This window comes from Daktulosphaira vitifoliae, unplaced genomic scaffold, assembly GCF_025091365.1.
Source record: "Daktulosphaira vitifoliae isolate Bord-2020 unplaced genomic scaffold, ASM2509136v1 Scaffold_1, whole genome shotgun sequence".
Lineage (NCBI taxonomy): Eukaryota > Metazoa > Arthropoda > Insecta > Hemiptera > Phylloxeridae > Daktulosphaira > Daktulosphaira vitifoliae.
This window is the reverse complement of record NW_026099572.1, coordinates 42346029-42370814: the sequence shown is the minus strand read 5'-3', so window position 1 is coordinate 42370814 and position 24786 is coordinate 42346029. Positions and strand designations below refer to the sequence as shown.

General features: G+C 32.4%; 1 protein-coding gene across 1 annotated transcript in view; it reads right to left on the bottom strand.

Annotated features, from left to right (window-relative positions):
• The window catches only part of LOC126900591 (roundabout homolog 2-like), a 43535-nt gene extending 24322 nt beyond the window's left edge, over positions 1-19213 (bottom strand). The window contains exon 1 of the mRNA XM_050676415.1: positions 18797-19213. Within this exon, the coding sequence (XP_050532372.1) occupies positions 18797-18863 (67 nt within the window). The 5' untranslated portion in view covers positions 18864-19213. The remainder of the gene's footprint in view (positions 1-18796) is intronic.
• Positions 19214-24786: the final 5573 nt, after the last annotated feature.

Below are 24786 nucleotides of genomic sequence, written 5' to 3'. Positions count from 1 at the left end.
GAAAAATGGGTTTCCCGAATAACGTGACGTCGAATCGAAAACGCTTCGTTTTACACCGCGGCAAGATTAAAGACTGCCTTATATATATTTTTTACCACGGCCATTTTCAGCCCTCCAGCACACGGTGGCAGGATAAAAAAATTAATAGTCTGTCGATCAGTCCCGGCCGTCACCCCATATCATCAAACATTATAATGGCGGGGCAAAGAGTCGCGGTGTATATGACACGGATGATGGCAGGAAGGGGGTGGATATCCCGATTTAATCATCAATAATTGCGGCGCACGTGACGTTAGCAAAATGAAGGAGCCGTTTTACGGAGGAAGTTAGGGGGAGGCGGCAAAAAACACGGTCTCTATGACGCGACAGATGCGGCAACGCGTATATGGTGTACATTCGCGTGCGGGGCAAAGTCGGGTATCGAGCCCAAAGGATTTAGTTTTGGCTGCCGGTCCTTTTTATCATTTACACGAGTTTTTAATAGTCGTCGCGGTGGGTTTGTCGTTGTTTCTAATGTGAACAGCCGCATAAATTACGGACAGCTCCATCGTAATCTGGTGCACTGAATACGTGCATGCGGTCGTCGCACACCGGCACACGCAAAGATAAGCTCGAAATCCTTACGCGGGAGAGTGTGTGTTTACAGGAGAACAAGGACTGGATAAAGTGTGCTGATAAGTGTTCATTTTTCTACATTAAATTGTCGCACACACGTTTAGCATTGAATCAGCATTTACCGTATTTGCCGTAATCCGAAAGTCAGCAATGCATTGACTTAAAGTTTCAAGATAAGTAAAAGAGTAAAAAATATATAGTTCCATAAATTACAAATTTATGGTCCTCTGAATACTTCTCAGACACTCGGAGAAAACGCAGTAAACTAAGGGGCTTAAATTATGGCCTCGAATAGTTTGACAAAATTGGTTGGTTGTGAGGAAACGATAGGGCGCTCCATATATTGATTACGGTTTCTATAGTTTATCGGCGTACTTGGCCGAACACTGGCTACAGTTCGGACTATTTCGATATAAAATTATGCAAATGCGTTCATTACGCTTGGGCGTTTCGAAAAAACAAGGGAAAGGGTGTAATATCAGCCTCTTGTTTGGCCCACGCTCCGGGCACTTTATAAAGGGAAGCGTTTTACGTCTTCTAAACGTGTATGCTGTTTTTTATGTTTATAGTAAAATCCAAGCGAAATTTACTACGGAAATAAATATTAGATAAGAACTAAACTGAGTCTTAAAACGTTTCTGTGCTCTACGTTTTTTCCTGTAAAAACATATTGGTATTTATTTTATAAAGTCATCAGCTGAATTATGTTTATTACGTAATAAGTTCAACAATTTTTTAGTTCGTTTCAGAAAATGTGTATTTTTTTTTTTATTAAATGAAGGGTTATTTTTCTTTATAACCACGATTTGCATGTCGATAAATAAAAAAATACTTTTTTCCGTGTCGCTATTGATGTTGAACTTTTAAATGGTTTTTAATTAATGTTGGCAATTGCGAAATTCGCAACGTTGTCAGGACTAGTTGTTAAATAGGTTTTTAAGATTTTAATAATTTTAAACTCGAGTGTGTCATTTAAATTATAAGGTAGCGACAAGGAGTTGAATGGAAATCACTTTTAACTTAAAGATAACTCATTGAAAACTCTATGTTTATGTTTTCTTTTTCAACCTGAAGTTTGAATTAACCAATAGGTAACTAATCAAATCTCGTAACTTGTTGAATGCGAACTGTAAGTAATATAAATTTGTTAATTTCATTACCTTCCTGGTCTCTCTATTGCAACAACGCCAATCACGAAATAACATTTTAAATGTGTTAATAAAATTCTAATATTCATCTGATTGATATTAAAATAAAACTTAAGATTTCTTAATAATATTGTAATTTTGTATTATTACAAAAGTACCCTAGATAAGTCAGTGTATTTTTTTCAATGAATCCCTAAAAGAACCAACTTCAAAGGGAATCAGGTTTTCTGAATTAAATTCTTAAATAAAACTTTCACAAATTAAGATAATTTTTCTTTTTACTAAATAAACTGAAACTTTGACAATTTTGAATCGAAGTTTTTGTTTAACTTAATGCGCTTTTAGAGTCTTTAAATTTAGCTTTAAAAAAATATATACTAAACCAAAATACTCATAGTTTAAGATTGTGATGTAAAACAAATCTAATGTATAATTGTTTTTGATTTATAGAGCTTAAGTTGCACACAGTAAAATATTTCATGGTTACTTGCCATGAAACAAGTCGATTTAATTGAGAATATAACTATTAAACTGAAAACTTGATCAAAGCAATACCTATGTACATTTAAAATTTAAAACTAGTTTCTTTTTTTAACATTTTTGCGAGATTACCTTGTTGTGTCAGTGATGCAATATGAAGATAAAAAACCATAATAACAGAAAAAGAACACAAGTGTAGCATAAAATATTACCACCTGATCCCATTTCAGGAACCTATTGGAGTTTTTTTATGCGCTTGACTTTTTTGATCCCTATGTTTTGTGTCGAAAAGGTTTCAAATAACTTCAATATGTTGTGTTTTGACAACGAGTGATGGAATTTCATATTAATAAACTCATCGCAGTGGTATTTACAGAGTGTATCAACCGCTGCAGGGTACAACGCAACGTTGATGTAAAACCGACGTCTACACAGGAATTTCACCCTTCGTTATTATAGCCTTCTATTTAATATAATCTAAATAATTTTTTTTATTGTAATAAAGAGCGGTATTTTTTAATAAATCCGTTTAAAAAATTTGAGCTCAACGAGTCGGAAGACGAAATATTCAGGGAAAATCATTTGTCGGAAAACACATTTCCATAACATGAAAATTGTTGTTAACAGAAAAATAATTTGTTTTCATGTTGTTAATGAATTTTAATCGAATAGCGAAGGCCGCGTGATTACCTTTTTTTTTGTAATTTTATGTCATACAGAAGGTCGTTAGAATGAATACATAAAATTATTATGTAGGAAACGAGACGTTTCTATATTACAACGCGTTCATAATTATGATACATTGTCATTTTTTTTTTTTTTTTTGACGTGAACTAAAGTAATAATACGAAAAGTAAATTTTGGCATTCGAACACAACATACCAAGGCCGCCGGCATTATCGGAAAATATGATGAGTTTTTAATAGAACATAATGTTGTGAGTTTTCCTCGGTGCGAGCTCCGAGATTGTGATTGGATAACGTTGTACCGAAGAATTAAGGTTTCTTCAACCGCGGTAATAACAAAAACATTGTTGCTGGCGAGGTCGTAAATCATATTCGGTCGGTCTACGCTTTTTTGGACGAGCGAATTAAAAAGCGTTTAAGCCAAACCCGGTTGATGTAATACTATTTAAGTAGAGTTGATTTTCTGTTCAGTTGCTTTCGTACACATGCATTACAGAACAGGTTATTGTCGGGAAAACACAAACGCATTGTGATTGTGTTCGAACAATCTAAACATTCGGCAAGAAAATCCCTTTATTGTGAAAATTATTAACTTAAGAGTTTGTAAGGCTTCTGTGAACGAGAGTTTTCTTCAAACGTAAAACGTCTAGAAAGAGTTTTGGTCGTATCTTTTAATATTGAAAATTGTTCGCTTTAAGAAATCGTTTGACATTATGAAACCTTATTAGTGACATTGATTTAATTATAAACTTTTTTACAAAAAAACAAGGTGCACATTGGAATGATTAAGTATTAAACCCGGTATAACTACATAATTATACACATGAATGACCACCGTAGAGAACGACACAGGTATGATTACTGTGTACCTACAAGTTGTAAATTTATGTAAAACATAACATTTTTTTAATGAGGACAGTTTTCCTAGCATAAAATTTGCAGTTATTAGCTATTGCACTGTATTTGCACTCGATATATGCGTATTTAGTTGGTTTTTATAAATGGACCATCGCGATAAATTTAACCCTCGAAATTAATTTGCATTTCAACGGTGTATTTGCGTTTATTAAAAACATTTTGAATAATAATTTAATAAAACGGTCAGCACTATTTAGAAGCGGTCGTCGTTCGATCCGGCGTGCAAAATTTAATGCTGGTGAATAATGACGTAGTTAGTCAGTTCACGCAGTTGGAGAACTTCGATGTCAACCTCTGTCGCTGTTGAATAGCAAAATGAAGATTGCAATGGACTTCAGCCGCAGGTCGTTAAAAATTTACCACCAGAGATTGAATGATTAGAGAGCGCAAAAAATGCTCAGTGTTAAAGTTTAAACGAAAACGAAATCAGTACCGCGTGTTTATTCTCTTCGTCGTTCGTCAGGTGGATCAGCATCACATGCTACTGATTCAAACGTTACTGGACCGCAAACCAATAAACATAATCGTTTATGCGGTCGCAGTCAATCGCATCAACGTCGGCTCGTAAAAAACAGATGATAATTACATACGATTTGGTCGTACCGTCGGCTAACGAATGACATAAAAAAATGAATAGTCGACGTTTCATTACACACCAATTGCAATTATTGTTAGTATTATAAAAGAGTTAATCTGTACGAGACCGTCCAGACAATTTATAACGTCGCAGTTTTTCTTTTATGTATTAGACCAGGGAAAAAATTAATAATATTAAGATGTCTCTCGCAAAGGTTCTATATTGTTTTCTAAACGGAATGTTGTAAGGAACACAATGGGCGATTTCCGTCAAAACGCTACTGCATGGCATTTGTTATATTGAAGATAATATTATTTTCTTGGGGTATAAACATCAGCTTTCAGCCGTTATTATAATTTACGGCTTGTATCATTCTCGACCCGCAAATTACTCGTACACCGGTTCAAGTCGTTGGAGAGCAGTGCGCGTAGCTTGAAAACATCAAGCCATTATATAAGTAACTTTGTTAAACGCGACCAGATGTTTGTGATGTTGTCGTTATAAACAGTAAACTGGGAACGTTTCCGGTAAAGTTAAAAGTGCTCCGGGGCAAATTTTCGCGATAACGCGACCTTAGTGGTGGTTCTGAATGTCTGAAAATTATCATAAATCGATTACTACGAGCAAATGACTTTGGTGGTGTTACAGGTAAGTTTATACCTGATAAATAATACCAAGACTCGAACGGCACCATTTAGCAGAGCGATGTGACAACAATCATACTGAGATATCTAATCGAGTTATTTGCGTTATAAACGTATAAGACGCAATGAAAAGTTCAAATTTTCATATTCTTTGTGTAAATAAGTGTATGTGTTTTGTACAAGATGCTTTTAACGACCATCTTAACAAACTACTTGAATATTAACTACTGCCTTCGTAACATTGTGTTAAATGTATAATCAGACGAGAGGCAAACCGGATGTTGAACCCTAGGAGCTTTAGCAATACTACTGTCAATGTCTTCTAAGATGGCGGTACGTCTATTTGATCGGGTTAAAAGGGAGTTAGATCCAGAATTGATAATTGTTATCAATATTATATGTCACTTAAGTAATATTTGAACTCCATAGAATAACGAATATACTGTGACTTTATCAATTAGACTTGAGAAATATTTGCATGAAAACGTTTTTAATGTTAATAACTAACGAATTGAATAAAAATCAATAAATAAAACTAAAATAAATGTATCATAATTTGATTCGACATTAAATTTAATTTTGATGTTGTTGGACATATTTCAACAAGAGATACAATAACGCGATTTTCCGTTAAAATTACAATTTTTTATCAGTAACAAATAAACAATATTTAGCCACACAGGAATTTGAATGAATCCAACGCTGATATATTACACATATCCTTTTTTTTACATGCGATTTTGATCGGTAGGCATTTAGCAATTCCCTCAAGTATTTCTTGATGGTACCTACATTGCGTTATCTTTGACCGATCAAACGTGAAAACCCGTCATTTCACACAACGAACGTATTTCTACGGTCGCAATTATTTTTCCTAAGTGAAATACATCACATACTTATCTGGTGAAGTATCACTACTGTTTTAAAACTAAAACCATTCGTTATATCAAAGTAACAGCTATATTTTAGGTCACACAAAACGATGTTACTTGAAAACAAAACGCAGGTATAAGTATATATATATATATATTCAACTTTATTCATTTTAAATCAAATAAATAATAACAACAGATTTTTAATTTTTGATCGTAATTACAAATAACTCAAATTATAAGTATTTAGTGCGTTGATAATTAAAGCAAATATAAAACTCAATCGATATCTTGGAGCTTCATTACACCTCAAGGAGAGAAATAACTCGGTAATTTGTAATAATAAAAGTAAGTTCAGATAAAAAAATCTTAGAGATAAATAAATGTTTAAGAAATTAATGTAATTAGATGTTGGCGATTTTATGCAGCAGACATTTATTATTCTTAAAAACAAAATATTTACTAATTAGCAAATTTTTCGTTATTATAGTCGAAACTTAAAAGAAATAAAAGTATTATTTTAGGTATACGCCGAGGAGATTAAATCGAAGTAATAATATTTTACGTTAAAACGTAAGAGTAATAATTAGCAGCAAACTTATAAAGCTCATGAATAATGTGCTAACTCGTTAAGTATTCTAATGGGACGTTTTAACTTATTAAAACAATGTTTCAACATAAAACATACGTATCATATTAACATAATATTAACATTCCGCGAAATAAAACAAATACTTATGAAATCCGACTACCCTTTTCTCGTCGGCGGCACTAAACTGCTGCTTTTATAATTTAGTCTAAGAAGTGAAAAACTTTGGAATTAAATCTTGGGTTGTACACACGATACACGTATGCCGGCCCTAATGAGTTAAGGAATCCTGTTTATGGAGTCGAGTAACGAATAAAATCCTTTTAAGAGGCGAAATAACAATATTCTTCAAGTGTATGTGCTTATTATACTAAAACCATTGCAGAAAATTATTCGGTATGACATTACACTTATAGCGGGTAAAATATATGCGCTTATGTAATTCAAAGTTACCATAATAATAGCGTCCGTCTCTTTTGTACCTTCATACATTTCATTTAGTGCATCGGAGATCATCAACGTAAGATAAGTGATTGACGATACTGTTTATTCACGTCGAACGCAGAGCGTACAAAAGAAACATTGGCTGTTTTTTGCCGTATAACGCAACGAGTCGGTCCTCAAATACGATTACGTTGTGCTATAGTATACTTTATTGTATTGTCGCGTGCATTCAAAAAACCAATATAATGTTGGCTTATGATTTATTGGGCACGGGGAGACGTCGGGGTTACGATTAATATTTTCGACGGGAGGAGAGTGTTCGTCGTCGTCGTCGTTGACAAAAGCCGCTAGGAATGCCCTCCAGTGCACCTCTCGCCATCCGAGTGTATATGATAGCGGAGGACACAAAAAGGCCCGCTGTTTATCACCAGTTTTAATAATGTCCCAGCGAGTAAATCACGCGCCCACCGGACAGCAGATGTTTTACCCGAGTTACGCTTCGTTCAACCTTTTGACTCTCCGTGGCCGTGTCAAGACGCACCTATGGGTAAGGGGCACTCGCACACAAACGGTTTCAACCGTGTGACAATGCATAAAATAAAAAATACGGTAAGAATGAAGAGCTCATTTAACAGGCCGTGTTTCTTACGCTGTACGAGTTTCTATTGAAAAACCAAAACGAACACCGACTCTCAGGTGCTGATCAACGGCGTAGTAGATGCAGTCAGCTGCACCCCCGCTGCCCCAACCGATACCTGCTGTGAAGATGCACAGTGTTGTTTAGCTACCGGTGACGCTGCATGTGTGAAGAGTTCATAACGAATGCATTATTCGTTCAGGTTTATATACATTTTAATGAACTTCGTACTCGAGTGTTCCGGCTTGTGTGAGTGTTTATCAATAAAACAACGAGGACCGAAAGGCCACCTCTTACTACTTGCCTGGTTGGTTTCACCCGCCGCACGCCGACTTGTAAGACCGCGGACTCCGTTCCAGTTAATGTAATAAAATTTAATTTATACACGAATACCTGAAGAATACACCGATTACGATTTTTTATCGAGTACCATTTTTCAGGAGTATTTTAATGACGAATCGTGTACTATTTATTCAAACGCATTTTGTGTAATAGGTATTCGTAATTTAAAAGCCGAACTCTTCCTAATTAAAGACCGTTGGATCAATTTTAACATAAAAAAACAAATTCGTTTAAAAACAAGAAACAAATAAGTGTTCCGTTTGACGAATCGGTTATAGTCATGATTCGATCCCCTAAAAAATTATAGTTTTCAATTGTTATAAAACAACGATGCACACATTGGATGTGGGTCCCATAAAAATGGTTTTTAAAATGCTCATTCCACATAATGATTGCTATTGTATACAACTATACTACTGGTATTGGTTACAATTTAATTTATTAGACTGTAAATTTTATGTACAGTTATTAGATTATAATACGGATTTAAAATTAATAAAAAAAAATTAGTAAAAAGTAATATTTTAAATTTAAAATAATTAATCTAAAAACGAACGTAAAATAATTAAAATCTTTTATTGAATAAATTTTTCATTAAATGAAACATAAATAAGGTATTCGTGTTTCAAAATGGCAATTATAAAATCTGTGTTTCGTCAAATACAAACTTAATGGAAAAATAACGAACTTTGTCAGTAAACTAAATAACATAAAAAAGCTTTTTTATTAGTTCCATTAATAACATTAAAATTCAATAAAAATTGTCATAAGTTGATTACAGAAACGTGATGTATATTAATTATAGTAATCGACTTAAAAGAACCGATTGCGTTATAAAGCAATTCATAAGGTTGATTAAATTAGCTCGCATAGTAAATTGAGACAAAATAAAACATTTTACCCCAAAGTTTTTTTATGAATATAATTTTTTTTATCGAATTTCATTACGTGGTACATAACAATTACAAGAGGAAAATTTAGCATTTGACAGCAAGGTATCTAAAATTATAACATAAAGGACGACTGGTAATTCATTGTTCAATTTCAGTTTATGTATTGTACATGAAAGCCATGTGGGTTGTAAGCCAAACTTATATAACTGTTATTGTATTTTGTACGTTTGTTAACTGACAGTGGTGAATAATTAATGAAATATTTACTAATAATGGTTATTGTTCACTTCGATGAATCATTTTCTAGGTGTACAAGGTTTATTACCTGTAGTGTCTGAACAATTTTCTTCAGAAACTTTAATCAAGTTTTTTAAAATAGCCGAGTCGTAGGAAAGTTGTAAATTTCCATTTATTTTATTTTTATTCGTTTTCTATTGAAATTAAGTTACATCTAACCGATCGAGAAACTTTTACCTAATGTAATCTGGAAAGTACGAATTTACATTTTTTTTATTTGCAATATCAACTCAATCCAATATTCAGGTTTTATCAGACGATTAATAGTTGAAATTTCGACTATCTTTATTGCGTTTAAATTAAATGAAATTAATTGAATACAAGCGAGAAACGGGTTTTCTCTTAATATTTCAATAACGCATTACGTTAAAATAAACAAATTTATTTCCAAAGAAGTGTCGTTTATGCAAATGAATATGCGAACGAATTGTTCTTTATAAAATCTGACACTCAAATATAAAACGTTATCGACTTTTTTCGCCCAGTCTTGTTTATTGGGCCTACGCACGGGGTTTCGTTCACACATGGAGAGTTTTTCGTTTTCCGTTGCAAATCTATTACATTATAATTACATAACCTTAGAGATTTTTGCAACCCCTCGTGCTATTTTGCCTGCAATGTTACGTAAGAGTAAATAAACGTTTCCAGTAGACTTTCAACGAGCAATTTTCGTCATTAAATACATCGAGGGCGCAAAAAGGTGGACGTTAAAAAAATCATAATTGATCCTAATAAGTATAAAAACAAATAACTCAATCTGTTTTGTTGTACGCAATGTTCTCGTTTAATATCGCGGTACTTTTTGTTATCATTTTTGTAGCTTTGGTCCCAAAGCCGCTTCGAATTCCGGAATAAAACGATCAATGATCATATTATGTTATAACGATCGTCAACATTATATTGGTTGGTATTTTATGTCGATCTTATCGCGACGATGTCTGGAATATTTAAAGCGTGCAAAAAGTTAAAAAAAAAACACTAATACTTTTTCAGTACAACGGTTCGAATACTGACCGGGCTCGCAGATGTGCCGGTGTAAATAAGCGAAAGAACGCACAACACTTGTTGTCATGACCGCATCATTATAGACACGAGTCTTGCCATTAGCCGTTGCCGTCGTGCATTGTGTTATAAAACATGATCTGACCAAAAAAATTTAACTTCCGATGGCAATAGTTGTTTTTTTTTTAATACAAGAACGGAAAAATTTATATGAAAAAATTATAACAACATATGCTATTGTTTGGTAAGATATTTTCTGTATACAGGTTCGGTTATTTTTTGTTCCATCGGTATGTATTTCCTTTTTGGCACCGGTTTATGCCATTCTCATCGTTATACTTTGCCGACACGATGTCATAAATCAGCTAATTAAAGCAAAAAAGAATTCATATTATATTGACGGTGTCTGCGAACGCGTATACATTAAAAGACCTGTCCATTATAGATTATCATTGGGAAACAAGAGTGATCGTTTCACATGTTCTCGGACACATTTCATATCTGATTGTTGTACGCATGATGAAAATGTGAAGTCAAATATCATAGTTAATGAAATAATCGTACTTGAGAATAAAATAAAAATTTATTAAATTAACATCATGTTCAATTAATCGACAGTCACATTTGTACTATGTTTGTTGCTAGTGTTTGATTTATGACTTGGTAAACTGAAATACATTTCTACATACTGTTGCGTTGCATTAAGGATTCAATGAAATAGCTTTTCCGGAAAATGCGATTTATTGTACCAATTCGGAAAGTTTGATATTGCAGGGTCATTTTTTATAAATGCAAATTTTATATGGGCGAATAGGCAATTGCGGTGCACACGTCGAAAACAAAGCAAATCCCTCAGGATCCGCCAAACATAACTGAGTGGTAAAAAACTGTGCAGTGACAGTTGAAAAGCTCGGCATTTTACTTGACAAAAACTCGCCTACGCGACTACATTATATTCAGTATTATTTACTCGGCACGTTTTCAGTATTACTTCATCAACTCTTGTAAACTTATCCGTTTTCTCATATACTAAAGTAATTGAAACATAGTATAGTTAAATTGTAGCTGTTCTTTTTTACTAATGAATTTAATTGTTAATTCGTGCAAACATGACGGTAAAAGAATTACAAGCAGTTGAACATAATCGCGTGCCTTTATTAAATTAAATAGGCAATAATAACACGGTAAGATTTTGGTGAGAGGGTATGAGCCATTCAGGGGAGAATGTCAGAAAAATGAGGGGATGACGAAAAACAAGAGGATTTCGGTAATGTTCTCTGCAATTCAGGACACCCTCTTCACTTGTGTACCTATCGTTCTTTCATCAGGAATACCCGAAAATTCCCCGGACGGTTCTTTTGCTTTTCCATGTAATTTTCAGAAATCCCCCTTTCGTACCTTTCCAAAAGATAATCCGTCACGACCCTAGTATAGAGGATGTTTTAAATCTTTCCTCCCTCGTCGATTCAACGTACTGACGCTCAGTCCTAATAACACCAAAAGCCGTGTCAAGTTTTCAGCACGTCTTCTGTAGGTACCTAACAAAAAAGGGAGAAGTGAGATCTATGAACTCTAATGCCCAAACGGTTGGTGGGTCAATTAAATAACAAATACAATAAAGAATACCGAGGGACATTTTATAATGGGATTGTCTTCAATTATTTAATTTGTAGATCTATAAATCTATGTTAATAATAATTGTTTTGTTTTCCCTATTATATCACAGTTCAAATAAAATAAAAAACACAACTAATATTATACGTAAAAAACAATAAATTAAAAGTGTTCGTAGTTTATTTTCATGTAATGTAGATCATAAAAAAATAATTCTGTAAAAATCGTCACAATAAACGTTAATTATAATATTTTACTCGTTAAATATAATTGTAATTGAATATCGACGCATTTAAAGCGCATTGTGCATTATGTACTACAGGTAAATTCATGAATAAGCGGCGCTCCGCTTAAGTACATATGATATTAAATGCCGTGTGATATGTACTCGCGAACCAAGTGCTGCTGGCATATGTTTTATTTTTTCAAATTAATTCACAACGTAGGAACAGTAGGAATTTTTATACCTACTGCCGTTACTGTTTATGTAACCGTGACAACAATCCCGTGGCCTGAGTGCGTTTCGATTTAATAATACCGAATGTACATGGCTTGCACCCGTTCGCTCCGTACGTATCTTCCGAGCTTTGTGCGGTGTGTGTATTCTTGGACGACCGAGAAACCCAATCGGTAAAAGACAAACAAAATGACGGAGTAGAAAAAACAAGACAAAAGAAAAAGAAAAAGAAAACAATTCATACAATTCGACGTGACAGAGCACCTGCATCACACAAACTTTATACCCCCTCCTAAATAAATCTCTCTTTTCAGACACTTTCATCTCCGATCGAAAATAAACTTTTATCTATATTATTACACACAAACGTATCTTGTACATGTAAAAGGTGAAATCCGTGAACCGTATAAAAGTTTAGCTGGACAGTTTTGTGGCCGATACGCGTCGCAAAAGTTCTACCCACCACCGCAATGGTGGTTTTTTCTCCTCACTCGTTCCCTTCCCTTCTTATTCAGTAGGTTATCCCTCGTCGTATGGTCGTCATTACAATTTCAGTAATGGCCATTCGGGGATGAGCATAGAGATTTCTGCGTACGACTGTCTCACGCGCCCGCCACGTCCACAGGAAATTGATGTCCGGTTAGACTTAAGTGGCAAACCTTTATTTATTAATAGGTCCCGTATGTTGCAACTGAGGGTTTGCGAACTTGGGTATCAGACAAGTGTCGTACGTTTCGGGTTTGTTCAATGGTAATTTATCGCCTACTGTCCGACACCTTTGGTTTTCTATAGTTTTTCGATTAAGTCTCGAGGATCCGTGAAGGTGGAAAAACACAATATTGCCGAATAAATGTCGCTTAGATACAACTTATGACCTTAAAATTTTTTTTTTTTTTAATTCAGTGATCCACCAAAATGTATAAGGTATTAGATCATCGAATAAAACAATGATAAATATGTTGCAAAATCGACGATTTGATATCCCACAAACGTGCGTTGTCGTGGGCAGGTTATACAAGTGACGTGTGATAATCAGACGTTTTATTATTATGTATACCGTTTAACATCCAAATTTGTACTATGGCAAAATTATGACTCACCACGACGGTAACTCTGCACATTAATCGCTTTCGAATTAGACACATTTTACAGATAAATTCCGGTTTGTAGTTACAGTGTTGACTAACCAGGTGCATTGAAGATCAGCATGACCGAAATGAGTCATTGTTTAAAAAAAGTATCGCCTTATTGAGCATATGGATTTAACGCAAAACATAAAATCAAATAACTAGTCGGAATTTCTCTAATTTAAATGTAAATATTGTTTTTTGTGACTCCGATTCTCTGTAAACATATTAAAAATTAGTTTATTCTAAAATAGTTTTGATGAATTCAAGAAAATGAACCAACAGCAGTACTGCACTACAAAAGTTGTGTAATTCCTTCTTAACCCCGGTAACATCAAGAATTAATCTCAAGGCTCTTCCTTATTCTATTCTATACTATATTGTATATATACATAGAAACAAACTTGGATGTTTAGGGTTGAACTGTCCGAGGGAGATTTATCATAGCTTTCCTTCTCTTTTAAAGGTCTGCTTCTTAACAGGTTAGGACTTCTAATACTTCGCTTTATATATGTATATAGCTCTATACATCTTATCCTCTCTCGGGGATCTCATGTAGGTTAAGAGAAATACAATTTACTTATCTGTCACTGGATTTTAGGTGACACGTTAATGGCAGCCACGTTCTATTAGCTAACAAAACGCCTTGGAAGGGGTGTTTGAAAGCTCAGGGTTATCCCACGGGGGCAGTCTGTGCCATGCATACGATCTTATCATCAGAGATAGTTTCACCATAGATTGAAACCGCAATATTTATTCAGAAAAATGATAGAGCATTATACTAGTGAGCGGCGATGAAGGTTTATAATTAAAGTGAGGTAAAAGTTTTGCTTTACGGTTTATAATATTTTAAGCCTCGGGACTGAATATATATATGTACCCCTGTGCAATTATTTACTTGTTTACTTATATACATGTATACACTATTATTTTCATGTTTCAATATTCGTATTTGTTTATGTGCTGTCCAATAGTAAATACAAACGAAAATATAATTTGACCATACTTTTTTTTTAACCCGGCGGCTTCGTGTTAAAAAAGGGACTAGTTTTTAACGTTATAGGATATAATTCCCGTAATGATAGAAGCCCCTCTTTAAACGTTTAAGCTTTAATTAATTAAAAGAAAAGTATTACTCTGGCGAATTCATTATTCATGATTGTCGAACACTTCAAAAACGATACTGACAGGTCAATTTACACAAGATCTATCAAAAAAAAGGCTTTGAATCGGCAAGAACTTTAAATTTAATTTAGTTAAAACAAATACTACTAAATGAACGATTGCACTCACAATTAAAAAAAACAATATACTGTACAGAATATTACATGTGTATATTTTTCTTGATAATTTAGTCATTGTGTTTTTTTATTTGATAGTAGCGATATTAAATAAGAGTTGTTTATTATTTAAATATCTTTAAAAATCAAAATTAATAAGCAACTTCAACGAAAAAGTTTTTATCTAATACATCATTGACTAGTAAATGTAAATGTAAACGTAAGATTATAACCTTAAATTTAGAATTATTAAAGAAGGGATTTATACGAATTTATAAATTTTGTTGTTATTCCGAACATATTTTTAAATAGTACAAAATTTATTAATTGGCTTAAAAACATAATATTGTACTATAATTGGATTAAAATTTTGGGGTATTAGAGGGGTTTATTTCGCGTATAATGAAAAATATTACTGTGATATTATATATACATACAACTGTTGCGAAAACTTTGGCCCATTTAAAAAGATTCCAACAAAATTAATAAATCTATATAAAGCCGTTTTTTAATAATTATTAATTATTATTTAATTTTATAAACTTTGGTTAAATCTTAAACATTTTTATTTGATAAGTTATGTGCATATTAAAAAATATAACTGTTGCTATTTGAAACTTATGTTATGAATGATTGCATTGGAATATTTTGCAATTTGCTGAGACACATTAAACGGGTTTCAAAATTTAATTTTCCTTAAGTTTTAGATGGAAAAATCTCTCGAAGATGGGAAATAAAAGATATAAAATAAAATAAATTACTCGTTCTGAAGCTAAGGTCTGCATAATGTTACGCCGGGGAGAGGGCGTTTATTGCTGAAGTTTTTGAAAGTTGCGGGACTTTTAATAAACGATAGTCCAATATCTATGAGTCTTCTCACACCCTCACGGTAACTTTGGCAACTTTGTATACGTTTTCTGTTTAATGCATTATAATGACCTCATTGTGAGTTTTTACATTGACGGCGATATGTTATAGTATGCTATTATTTTGTGTATAAAAGACAAGTACAATCGCGATAAAGCGTAACGTCAGAAAATGAAATAAGCAAAAAACCTTAAAGCTGAGTGTTTTTACTTTTTTTTATGTCATTTATTTTTTACACACTTATTTAGTTGCTTTTGAATTTTAATGTTTTCGATTATGAAGCTCACTGAAAAAAAAATCGACGATAGAAAGCTTCCAGTTTCAAATTGTTTTGACTGCATCAGTAGAGATAAAGTTAAAACAAGAGTTTAACGGATAGTTCATTATGGTTTGAGGAGACATATACCCGGAAAAACATCCAGATCACTTTAGAAACATATATATGTTATTATGTGTATATATATATACGTAATAGAATATAAATGGAAATGTACCCAAAACTTAAAGCGAACAAGTTAATGGGAAAGTCCCCGGAGACTAGTGGCAACCGTCTATGCCACGTTGTGACGTTTCCAACAGTTCGACTTTAAATAATTTGTCTTACAGTCTATTAACGAACCGAAAATAAACTTTAAAAATATATAGGTTTATCCTAACGTTTTTCATTTGTGCTTCTTCCTTTTGTAAAAAAATAGTTTTTCTTCCATATCAGATATTTTGATTTTAGAATTGTTTGCCCGATAACTGTAATATATTCTTTGTACCCCTAAACTGAATTCAGTTCAAAAAGAAAACTTGTAAACTATCGCAAAAGCTTATCGTTATCCATATTATTTTCCGGCGTAGGGAGATAAATCGTGACGTTTTTTGAAGGTTTCTCGGGCACAGGTTCAAAGGAAAATCCGACAGCTGATTGAAAAGCAATAATATTGTAGCTATAAACTTGAGTCCGGATTAATGGGACCCCTTAGTGTCATACAGAAAAACCAGCGATCACCGTTTTCAACGACAAATAAGACAACAATAATTGATGTGATTGATACAGTAATTAACAACGAGTTTAAATGTCTACGGTAATTAATATCAGACACACGTTTGACAACGAGATTATCGTATGTGTTATTATTATTTTACCTGACAAACCTTCTTAATTTGTTCCCTGCTCTGTGTTTTGCTTAACCGTGCGAAATCTTCGATATTTGTACACCTGACGATTCGGAAGGAAACATAACCACCGCCAACGGCAGTCCTCACCCTCTTCAGTCATGTATGTAAGCGCGCGGTCGATTTTAATGAGCGCAAACACAGCCCGTGTGGAAGATTAACGGGCGGCGCAGGGATTTGACAATAAACATTAAAAACGCAACAAACATATGCCGCTTAACCCGAACTTGCAGCAACTTTATCACATTCGTTGGATTTGTTTTAAAATGTTTTGGCGCATTTTGTGTTTGTATTTAAGCTTAATGTATTATAATTCCCATTTTGTTTTTGTGTATTAATAAAAGTTTTTAGTGTAAACATTGATGGGTAACAAAAATAATTCAATAGTGTTATATTCTTCGCGGTAAACCGTGTAAGTCGAACGACCCTCGTTGTTTGTCGCAAGGTGAATAATATCTCGTGAACATCATATTGTTATTTACGAAATGGAGGGTGCGGGGATGGGTCAGTCTAATAAAAACATCACGAACCAGTAGGTATCATACGCTGTTGAGTTATTGATGCTCTCTAAACACGCGATTTTAAGGAACGTAGTATAGACGTGCAAAATGAACACCGACTAATTGAGATATATTGTTTTTTATACCGTGTATCCCTAAAAAACGTCGTCTCTTGTATATTACTTTACTACTAAAAAACGATTTAGAATATATTTGAGTGCCCGTGTATCCTATCGCCTTAATTACACTAAATAACTATGATAATTAATACCTCGAGTTTTTCATATTTATACGAAAATTAATTAAATCAAATTCATAATTAAATACATTCGATGAAAGATCGATTCTCGTGTGAAATTTGTAAGCATCGTCAATGACAATTGTCATCGTTTCGACAAAGTAAACGTATATTTTGAATCCCAGTGGCACGGTGTATTAAATTCAAAGCTTCTCTGTGTTTATATAGCTTTATTATATTACATTATTATTAATATTGTATATGGTAATTCGATTGTAAGCGAGAAGACAAAGTATTGGAATAAAAAGCGGTATGATGATGAACAACCTGCTGAATATTACGACGGTGAAAAGTCAGAGGGCGGCGGATCGAATAATAATAAGAAGAGGATACTTATAAGCCTGTGGAGTAGAGTGAAGTAGGGGACTTAAGCTTCGGGTGGTATACCTAAGTACAGCGGTCCTGTTCGTTATATGAAAAGATATACGAGCTTAGAGAATGAGCTTTTATTTCGAAAATACAATGAATTAAAATTATTAAGTACAGTGATTTTTGGCTTATATTTTTAGATTATTGGCCGAGATAAAAATTAATGGAGAAAAGGATGCAAAAGTTGGCAATTAAAAATATATCTTTACATTTTCAGTAATTTGACAATATATATTAAGATTTTCTACACTAATGCCAAATTTCTCAAAATTTTCCGTCCGATTTACCTCTACCCACTTTTTTTCCGGTATCGAAACCGAATGAATTTTGCTAATTGCACTAGTCATTAGCAAATGCTCACTTACAGTATTATTAAAAACAGTGGATATACAGAAACAAACATAATTAATTATTGAAGCGACTACTCTCGCGCTGACACCGATAGTCGTCAACAGGAGAGGGATGAGAGTTATGTATTTAATATCCGTTTTTGTAATTAAAATTTTGTGTTTCCGCATAAGTATAAAAACACAGACGAATGACTTAAAAACGAAAAGTTCTATGGAATAATATTTTGTTTATATTCGCAGTAAAGATTATTAAAAAAACTGTAAAGCTTAACCCGTGTTAATTTGTAACTTTTGAATAAATAATAATGAAAGCAACAAGAATAAAAATGTAGTGGTGTTTTTAGTAATAAAAACAGAGCATTTCTTTTTTGAGTATTTGAAAAAATAAACAAGATAATTAAGGTCGGAGAAAAAAAAAATAAAATCAAAGAGAAAATATTATTGAAGTATTCATTAAGTCGCGGCAAACTTTTACATTTTTTAACAAAATTATTGTTACTTATTTACTTATCTGGCCGTCGCTGACTAACAGCTAATAAAAAGTAAATCAGCAAGTGTTGTATTCTATAGAATAATCGCTGTTATCTTATTAATAGTATACATAAAAAAAAATATTTTCTCCTTACCGGTAAATGTCATCAGACTCCAGATGACTGAAAAAGTCAATAGTGAGTTGAACATCACGATTCCCATTTGTTTAATTTTCGTTTAAAATGTAATCCTCTATAGTTTTTGCAGTAGTTCGATCAATTAAATATCACTGCGGATCTTCTGACTGGCGATTTGCCGGCATGCCAGACACCTGCGGTAATGATGTTTTAACATGTTAACACGTAAATCGAATACACTGTTTTTTTTTTGAACTTGTCAATGGAATTGTTATAATAAAAAAATCGTTACTCGAAAATTACTTTTATCGGTGATAATAGTTTGGAGATAACGACCGCAGATCGCGAACGAACGAATGTGGCGCGTGGTGCGACGTCTATGCGGCACGACGACCGGTCTTGTATTGACTGCGTACGGCTGTGATAGTTGACGGCGATGGCGGCGGCACATCAACGATCCCTTTCGCGCAGCGGAGGACACCGTCCCTCGTGTCGTCGGAGGTGAAGGCGAAATCGAGCGCCCCAAGCGGAACGAGTTTTCGCGCTCGTCTCCCCCACACACATTATTATTATCACCGTCGCTGTATGTACGCGTCTTATACGGACGTGCATAGGGGAAAACTATCCTTCACCCCCACTCCTCACCGCGCACTCATTTCAAGTGCGCATCTCTAGCGTCACAGTCTCCTCCACGCCGTCGGTTACAAGTCTGATATAGAATGTACTCCGACGCGGTTTTCCCGTGTCTTTTCCATTCATGTAGAGATCGGTAAAAAACAATAGGGATTGTTAACGTCGACGTTAAAAAAAGTGGACGCTTTTATACTGTAGTGTTCACGAAGTGGTGAAGGGAGAGGCTGGTAAAACATCACCAGTTTTAAGAGCACTTTTAATGCCAACAGCTTAATTGATGAAACGTTCTAAAATGCATCATGATAGCACATAAATTATTATGAAATCTTAATTATTTTTTATTGTCAAAATTTTGCACCCAAAATTGTTATATATCATGATAGATATAACGTAAATTTATTGATTATAAAATCTTTTTAACAAACAATTTAACTGAAATATCTCTGGATATTTACATGTGACTGCGTGAGTGTTAAAAAAATTATATAAAATAGGTTATTCACTTTTTTTATATTTGTAGTACAGTAAAAAAAATTTGATGATCGATAAAATCTAAGCACATTAGTAAGACATTCGTAAAATGTATGCTAAATTGTTAGTTAGGGATAATTGAACATCCGTAATAACTGTCAAGTATACTTTAAATGATAAAACTACCAAGCAAAAGGTACCTGAGATATATTTTGTTGAACAATCAATGTTTATCGAATAGTGCGATAGGATACACTATACGAGTTGTTTGTCAAAGAACTCTCAAGATACAAAATTAATTTAAACTCATAAGTAAAATATATAATTTATAATATAATATAACTGTTGTAATACATAAACCAACAATAGGTGATGATTATTGTATCAAACTGAATTATAGAGGTAAAAAACTAGGCAAGGACACCCCAATTTTATATTTATCACCCTTAATCAAATTTAAACAAGGGTTGAAATCAACTTATTCATTCAAATGTTTCAACAATAATTCAAAAATGTTTACAGAAGATTTAACTTGGAAGTGATAACAATAACATAAGTTAATGGAGTATTCAATTGGATGTCATTACATTCAAAAACCGGTTTTATAACATTAAAAAATTTGAGGTTTTAATTTTTACATTAATTATGTAGTTTCACGAAATGTCAGAGGTGTTATGTATTTTTGTTTAATCCAAACGAGAAAACTTATTTTTGGAAAAAAGTTTTCTAGTTTTAACTTGTTTTATAATTTTAATCTCAGTGTCTTTTAGTAAAGTAAAGTAAAAGGAAAATAAAATACAAGTACATAATACGTATAAGAAGGTAAAGCGATAAAAGTTAATATTTTAAAAGTAAATCGAATGGTTAGTAATTTTGGTTACCTTATAAAAGCTAAGATTTTGTTGACGTTATTTTCACTCTATAATGAGCTCCGAGAGATCTTATAAAAAGGATACAAAGTGTTGAATATATTTTAAAAACTAACCCTATTTACAACTAGAGTAATGGTGTCCTTCGATGACCTTTATAAACTAGTTTAACCTTTTGTTTTAGATGACCCTTACATCAAAGCCTTACTATTAAGACGTTTAAAAACGTGTGTTTTAACCACCATATGATTTTATTATTATATGAATACATTATTATTTGTAAAATGCATTTCATAGCTATGGGAATTTTTCACATTATTACAAATAATAGTTCAACACCACACAATGTGTGTATAAGTAGATTATTTATTACCAGGGCTGTTAATTATATGTATTTATAAACTCTGTTAAGATAATCTAAACACACAATTAGCCAGTACAATTTTTTATTAATTGAGTATTTAGTAATGAGCCTATTTCAATGTTAGTTTTGATAGTGATTAGAGAGGTAAACACGAAAAATTTCCTGTCTTACTATATAATCTTACAATTGAGTTGCACCACAAACTTGTCAATTTTCAATGTGGCTAAAACAAAATTTATAAATGCATATAATTTACAGCCCTGTTTATTATTGTTAATAATATTAATAATTTTCCTACTAATTATTTGATGAATCTGCATTCGTAAATTAAATTTGTTGTTTTTGTTTGATCAATTGTGGCACAATTATTATTTAATTACATTATACTATTAATTTTTCATAAAAAAAAACACACCCGCAGATCTATTCTTTTTAAATAAGTACTCTTTTATTATTAAGAGAATGTGTCTTAATTTTTGTTTTATAAATTATTAAATGTAATTGTACAACTAATTAAATTTTTTTAAATAATATACTAAACATAGTTTACTGAATACAAATAAAAGTAGCCATGAAATGTACGGCCAGAACACTTTATCTAATTTTTATACCTTTTTGTTTAGATGTTGTATTTTTTTAAGTATATGGTAGTTAGTTTAACAATTAATTTCAGTTTTTAAAGTTTTATAGATCGTTGTTTAATATTTTGAACAACCAAAATAATTATAAATTTAACTTACATCAAAATTATTTCATCAAAACACTACTCATGGTGACCTGGAATATGAATTACTTGAAATATATTTTTTATATTTTAAATTTGCACGTTTATAATTGACGCGTGTCAACTTTATAACAAAGAATGTACCAGACATGTTCGTACTTTGTTTAGTTTAAAGGATCTCTCCAAAAATTAATCACGTATAACGTCAACAAAATATCTACGTACTGTGTGCCATCGTGTACAAACAGTGTTAAGGACTTGTTTGTGTGAAAAAAATGCCGAGAAAAAAAGAAACGGGTATTCGGCTCAACGGTCCTGATGTGGCAGCTGCGGATTCGACTCGGCCCTTGTATGCTCTTAGCTGTGGGACAGAAGATTTTTTTGTTGTGTCGCGGTAACAATTGTAACACGGCATCGCGTAGACGATGGAAAAGGGATGTGCTGTGGAGGAGAGGTTAATTTTTTTTTTGTATCTATTCACAAAAACGCGGACGCGTGTAAGTGATCGTCCGAGTGTGAATAAATTTGGATNACGCGTGTAAGTGATCGTCCGAGTGTGAATAAATTTGGATTTTCAGGCCGCGATCAATGGTAATAGCGAAGCATTCTATGAACAAGATTGAAAAAGAAGGTTGAAAAAATAGCCATCACACGAGTACAAAAACACCATTTCTGCAGTATTCTATAAATGTTATACCGTACTGCCAGTATATAGTAAGTTTTCACCATTTTGGGGGTGACTGTCTGTACACAATAGCCGCTTATGTATAATCAAAAGATTAGCAACCAAAAACTGTGTTTGCTCCGCGNATCAAAAGATTAGCAACCAAAAACCGTGTTTGCTCCGCGTTGATATCTTGTAAGTACACAAATAGAGTAAATGTACGCGATTGTTGAGGTACTGCCACGGTTCCCACCATAAAAAATGCTTATAAACCTAAACGTGTCTGGAACTAACTAGATTTGCGATGGACAAGCGGATTGAAAAAGAAAGAGAAAACATTTTCGAACATATTGAAGTTATACACTTCAAATATTATTCATTTCTTCTCGAGTAGCAATGTGCGTTTGAATAGGATGAGTACAATAAAATTAACATTATATTTTGTAAACAAAATAAGTCAATATTTTTTAACACACTCGATTTTAACGTTGTCGATATACGACATGTGTGGACATACTACGTATGTTGAAATGTTAAAAAAGGGACGATGAATTAAATCGATATTTGAGATATTTAATTTAATAACTTAATTAAACGAAATCACTTGTATGAAAAAAAAATTATACAATTTAGTCTACGATTTGGCCTCTATAAAAAAGAGTTTTTAGTAGTTACTGAAGATATTTGACAACATTATAAATTAAACTATTAAATTACAAAAATCCTTTAATAAAATTCGTATAATTATTTATATAACATGATTAAAAATGTAGTGTAGTATATTATTTATGTTTTCTATTTATGTATAAATTTATATTGACATGATATCAATCTTCGATGCCAAACAGATAAAAATGATCTGTACGTCGAAGTTCATACGCGTTATTATGACACTTGAAAGAACTTGTGAAATATTAAGTGCTTTTTAAAAGTATTGCAGACTTATGGAGCTTAAGTGGTAAACCAGGTACCGAATACAGAGAATACGGCATTTAAAAAAGTGTTTCTGCATATTTCAATGAGATTTCGTTGAAAAATATAGTTTATAGAAAGTTTAATTTAAGAATAATAAAATACTAGAATAAAAACTGATTTAGAATATTATCTGTGACTTTTCTTCAATCTGATATGTCACTAAAATGAGTTTTTGAAAATTTTTTAATGGTATTTATATAATCATGTTTTACATTAAGTACAAGAAAATGAAGTCGGTTTTAATGGAAAGGTATCTTTTTATTATCATAGAAAATGTAGCTTCACATAAGATACCAATTTAATTTCAAATTTGTTTTTACCAGATCTGGATAATACCTAATTGGGGCCCTAAGGCCAGATTTTTTAATGGGCTCCAAGAAAAGTTTTTTATAAAAATGATATTTTTATAAAACAATGTTTTTTTATTACAACATTAATGAAAACAACAGCTGATAAAAAAATCTGTAATATATAACTTCTAATTTTTAAAGTTATTTTACCAATTAGACGAAATACAAGATTAAGATTATTTCTTTGTAGGCCTCAATTTATCGTGGGACCAGGGTCATAATCCTCTTTGGGTCCCCTTAATCCGTGCCTAGTTGTTACTCTTTTTAAAATCACTAAAATTGACTTATGAAATTTAAAAAATCGAAATAGGCGTGTGACAGAAATTACCATAATGCCTATAAGAAATTATCACAATACTTAAACAATGCCCTTACATTAGTGTAACCTAGAATGACTGTGATGGAGGTGACCTATTCTTCATCGGTGTAAATTATGTTAAAGATTTGTCAGGAGTTAATGAAATATTTTTATATTTTACCGCACTGAAGTATATTTTTACATCGTATCAAGCAACATTTTCAACATTTTTGGAGGGCTACACTACCAAGTCCTCATATATTTCCACCAATACTCAATAACACAAAAGTTATATGTAACGCTATACAAATACTTTTTAATAAATAGAAAAATAAATTTGACTCTCTCCTTTAAATTTTATTTAAAATTACGCTTGTGTATACAAAAACGTATAATTTTGATAAATTAACATACTTTCAAAATTGTATAAACTTGAAATATACACACAAATTTTAATATTTTAAAATTCTAGATACTAATTTTTGTAAAAATAAAATTTTTAAATTTGTTTTAATTGTAATATATACATTGAAATGTTTTACTTTATGTGTATAATTAATAATATTTAAGTTTGTTGAATTGATGTAGGAATACTTTAAATAATATTTTTATCATATTATCACTAGAAAACCAACGAATTGTAGTAAAATGCATACATAA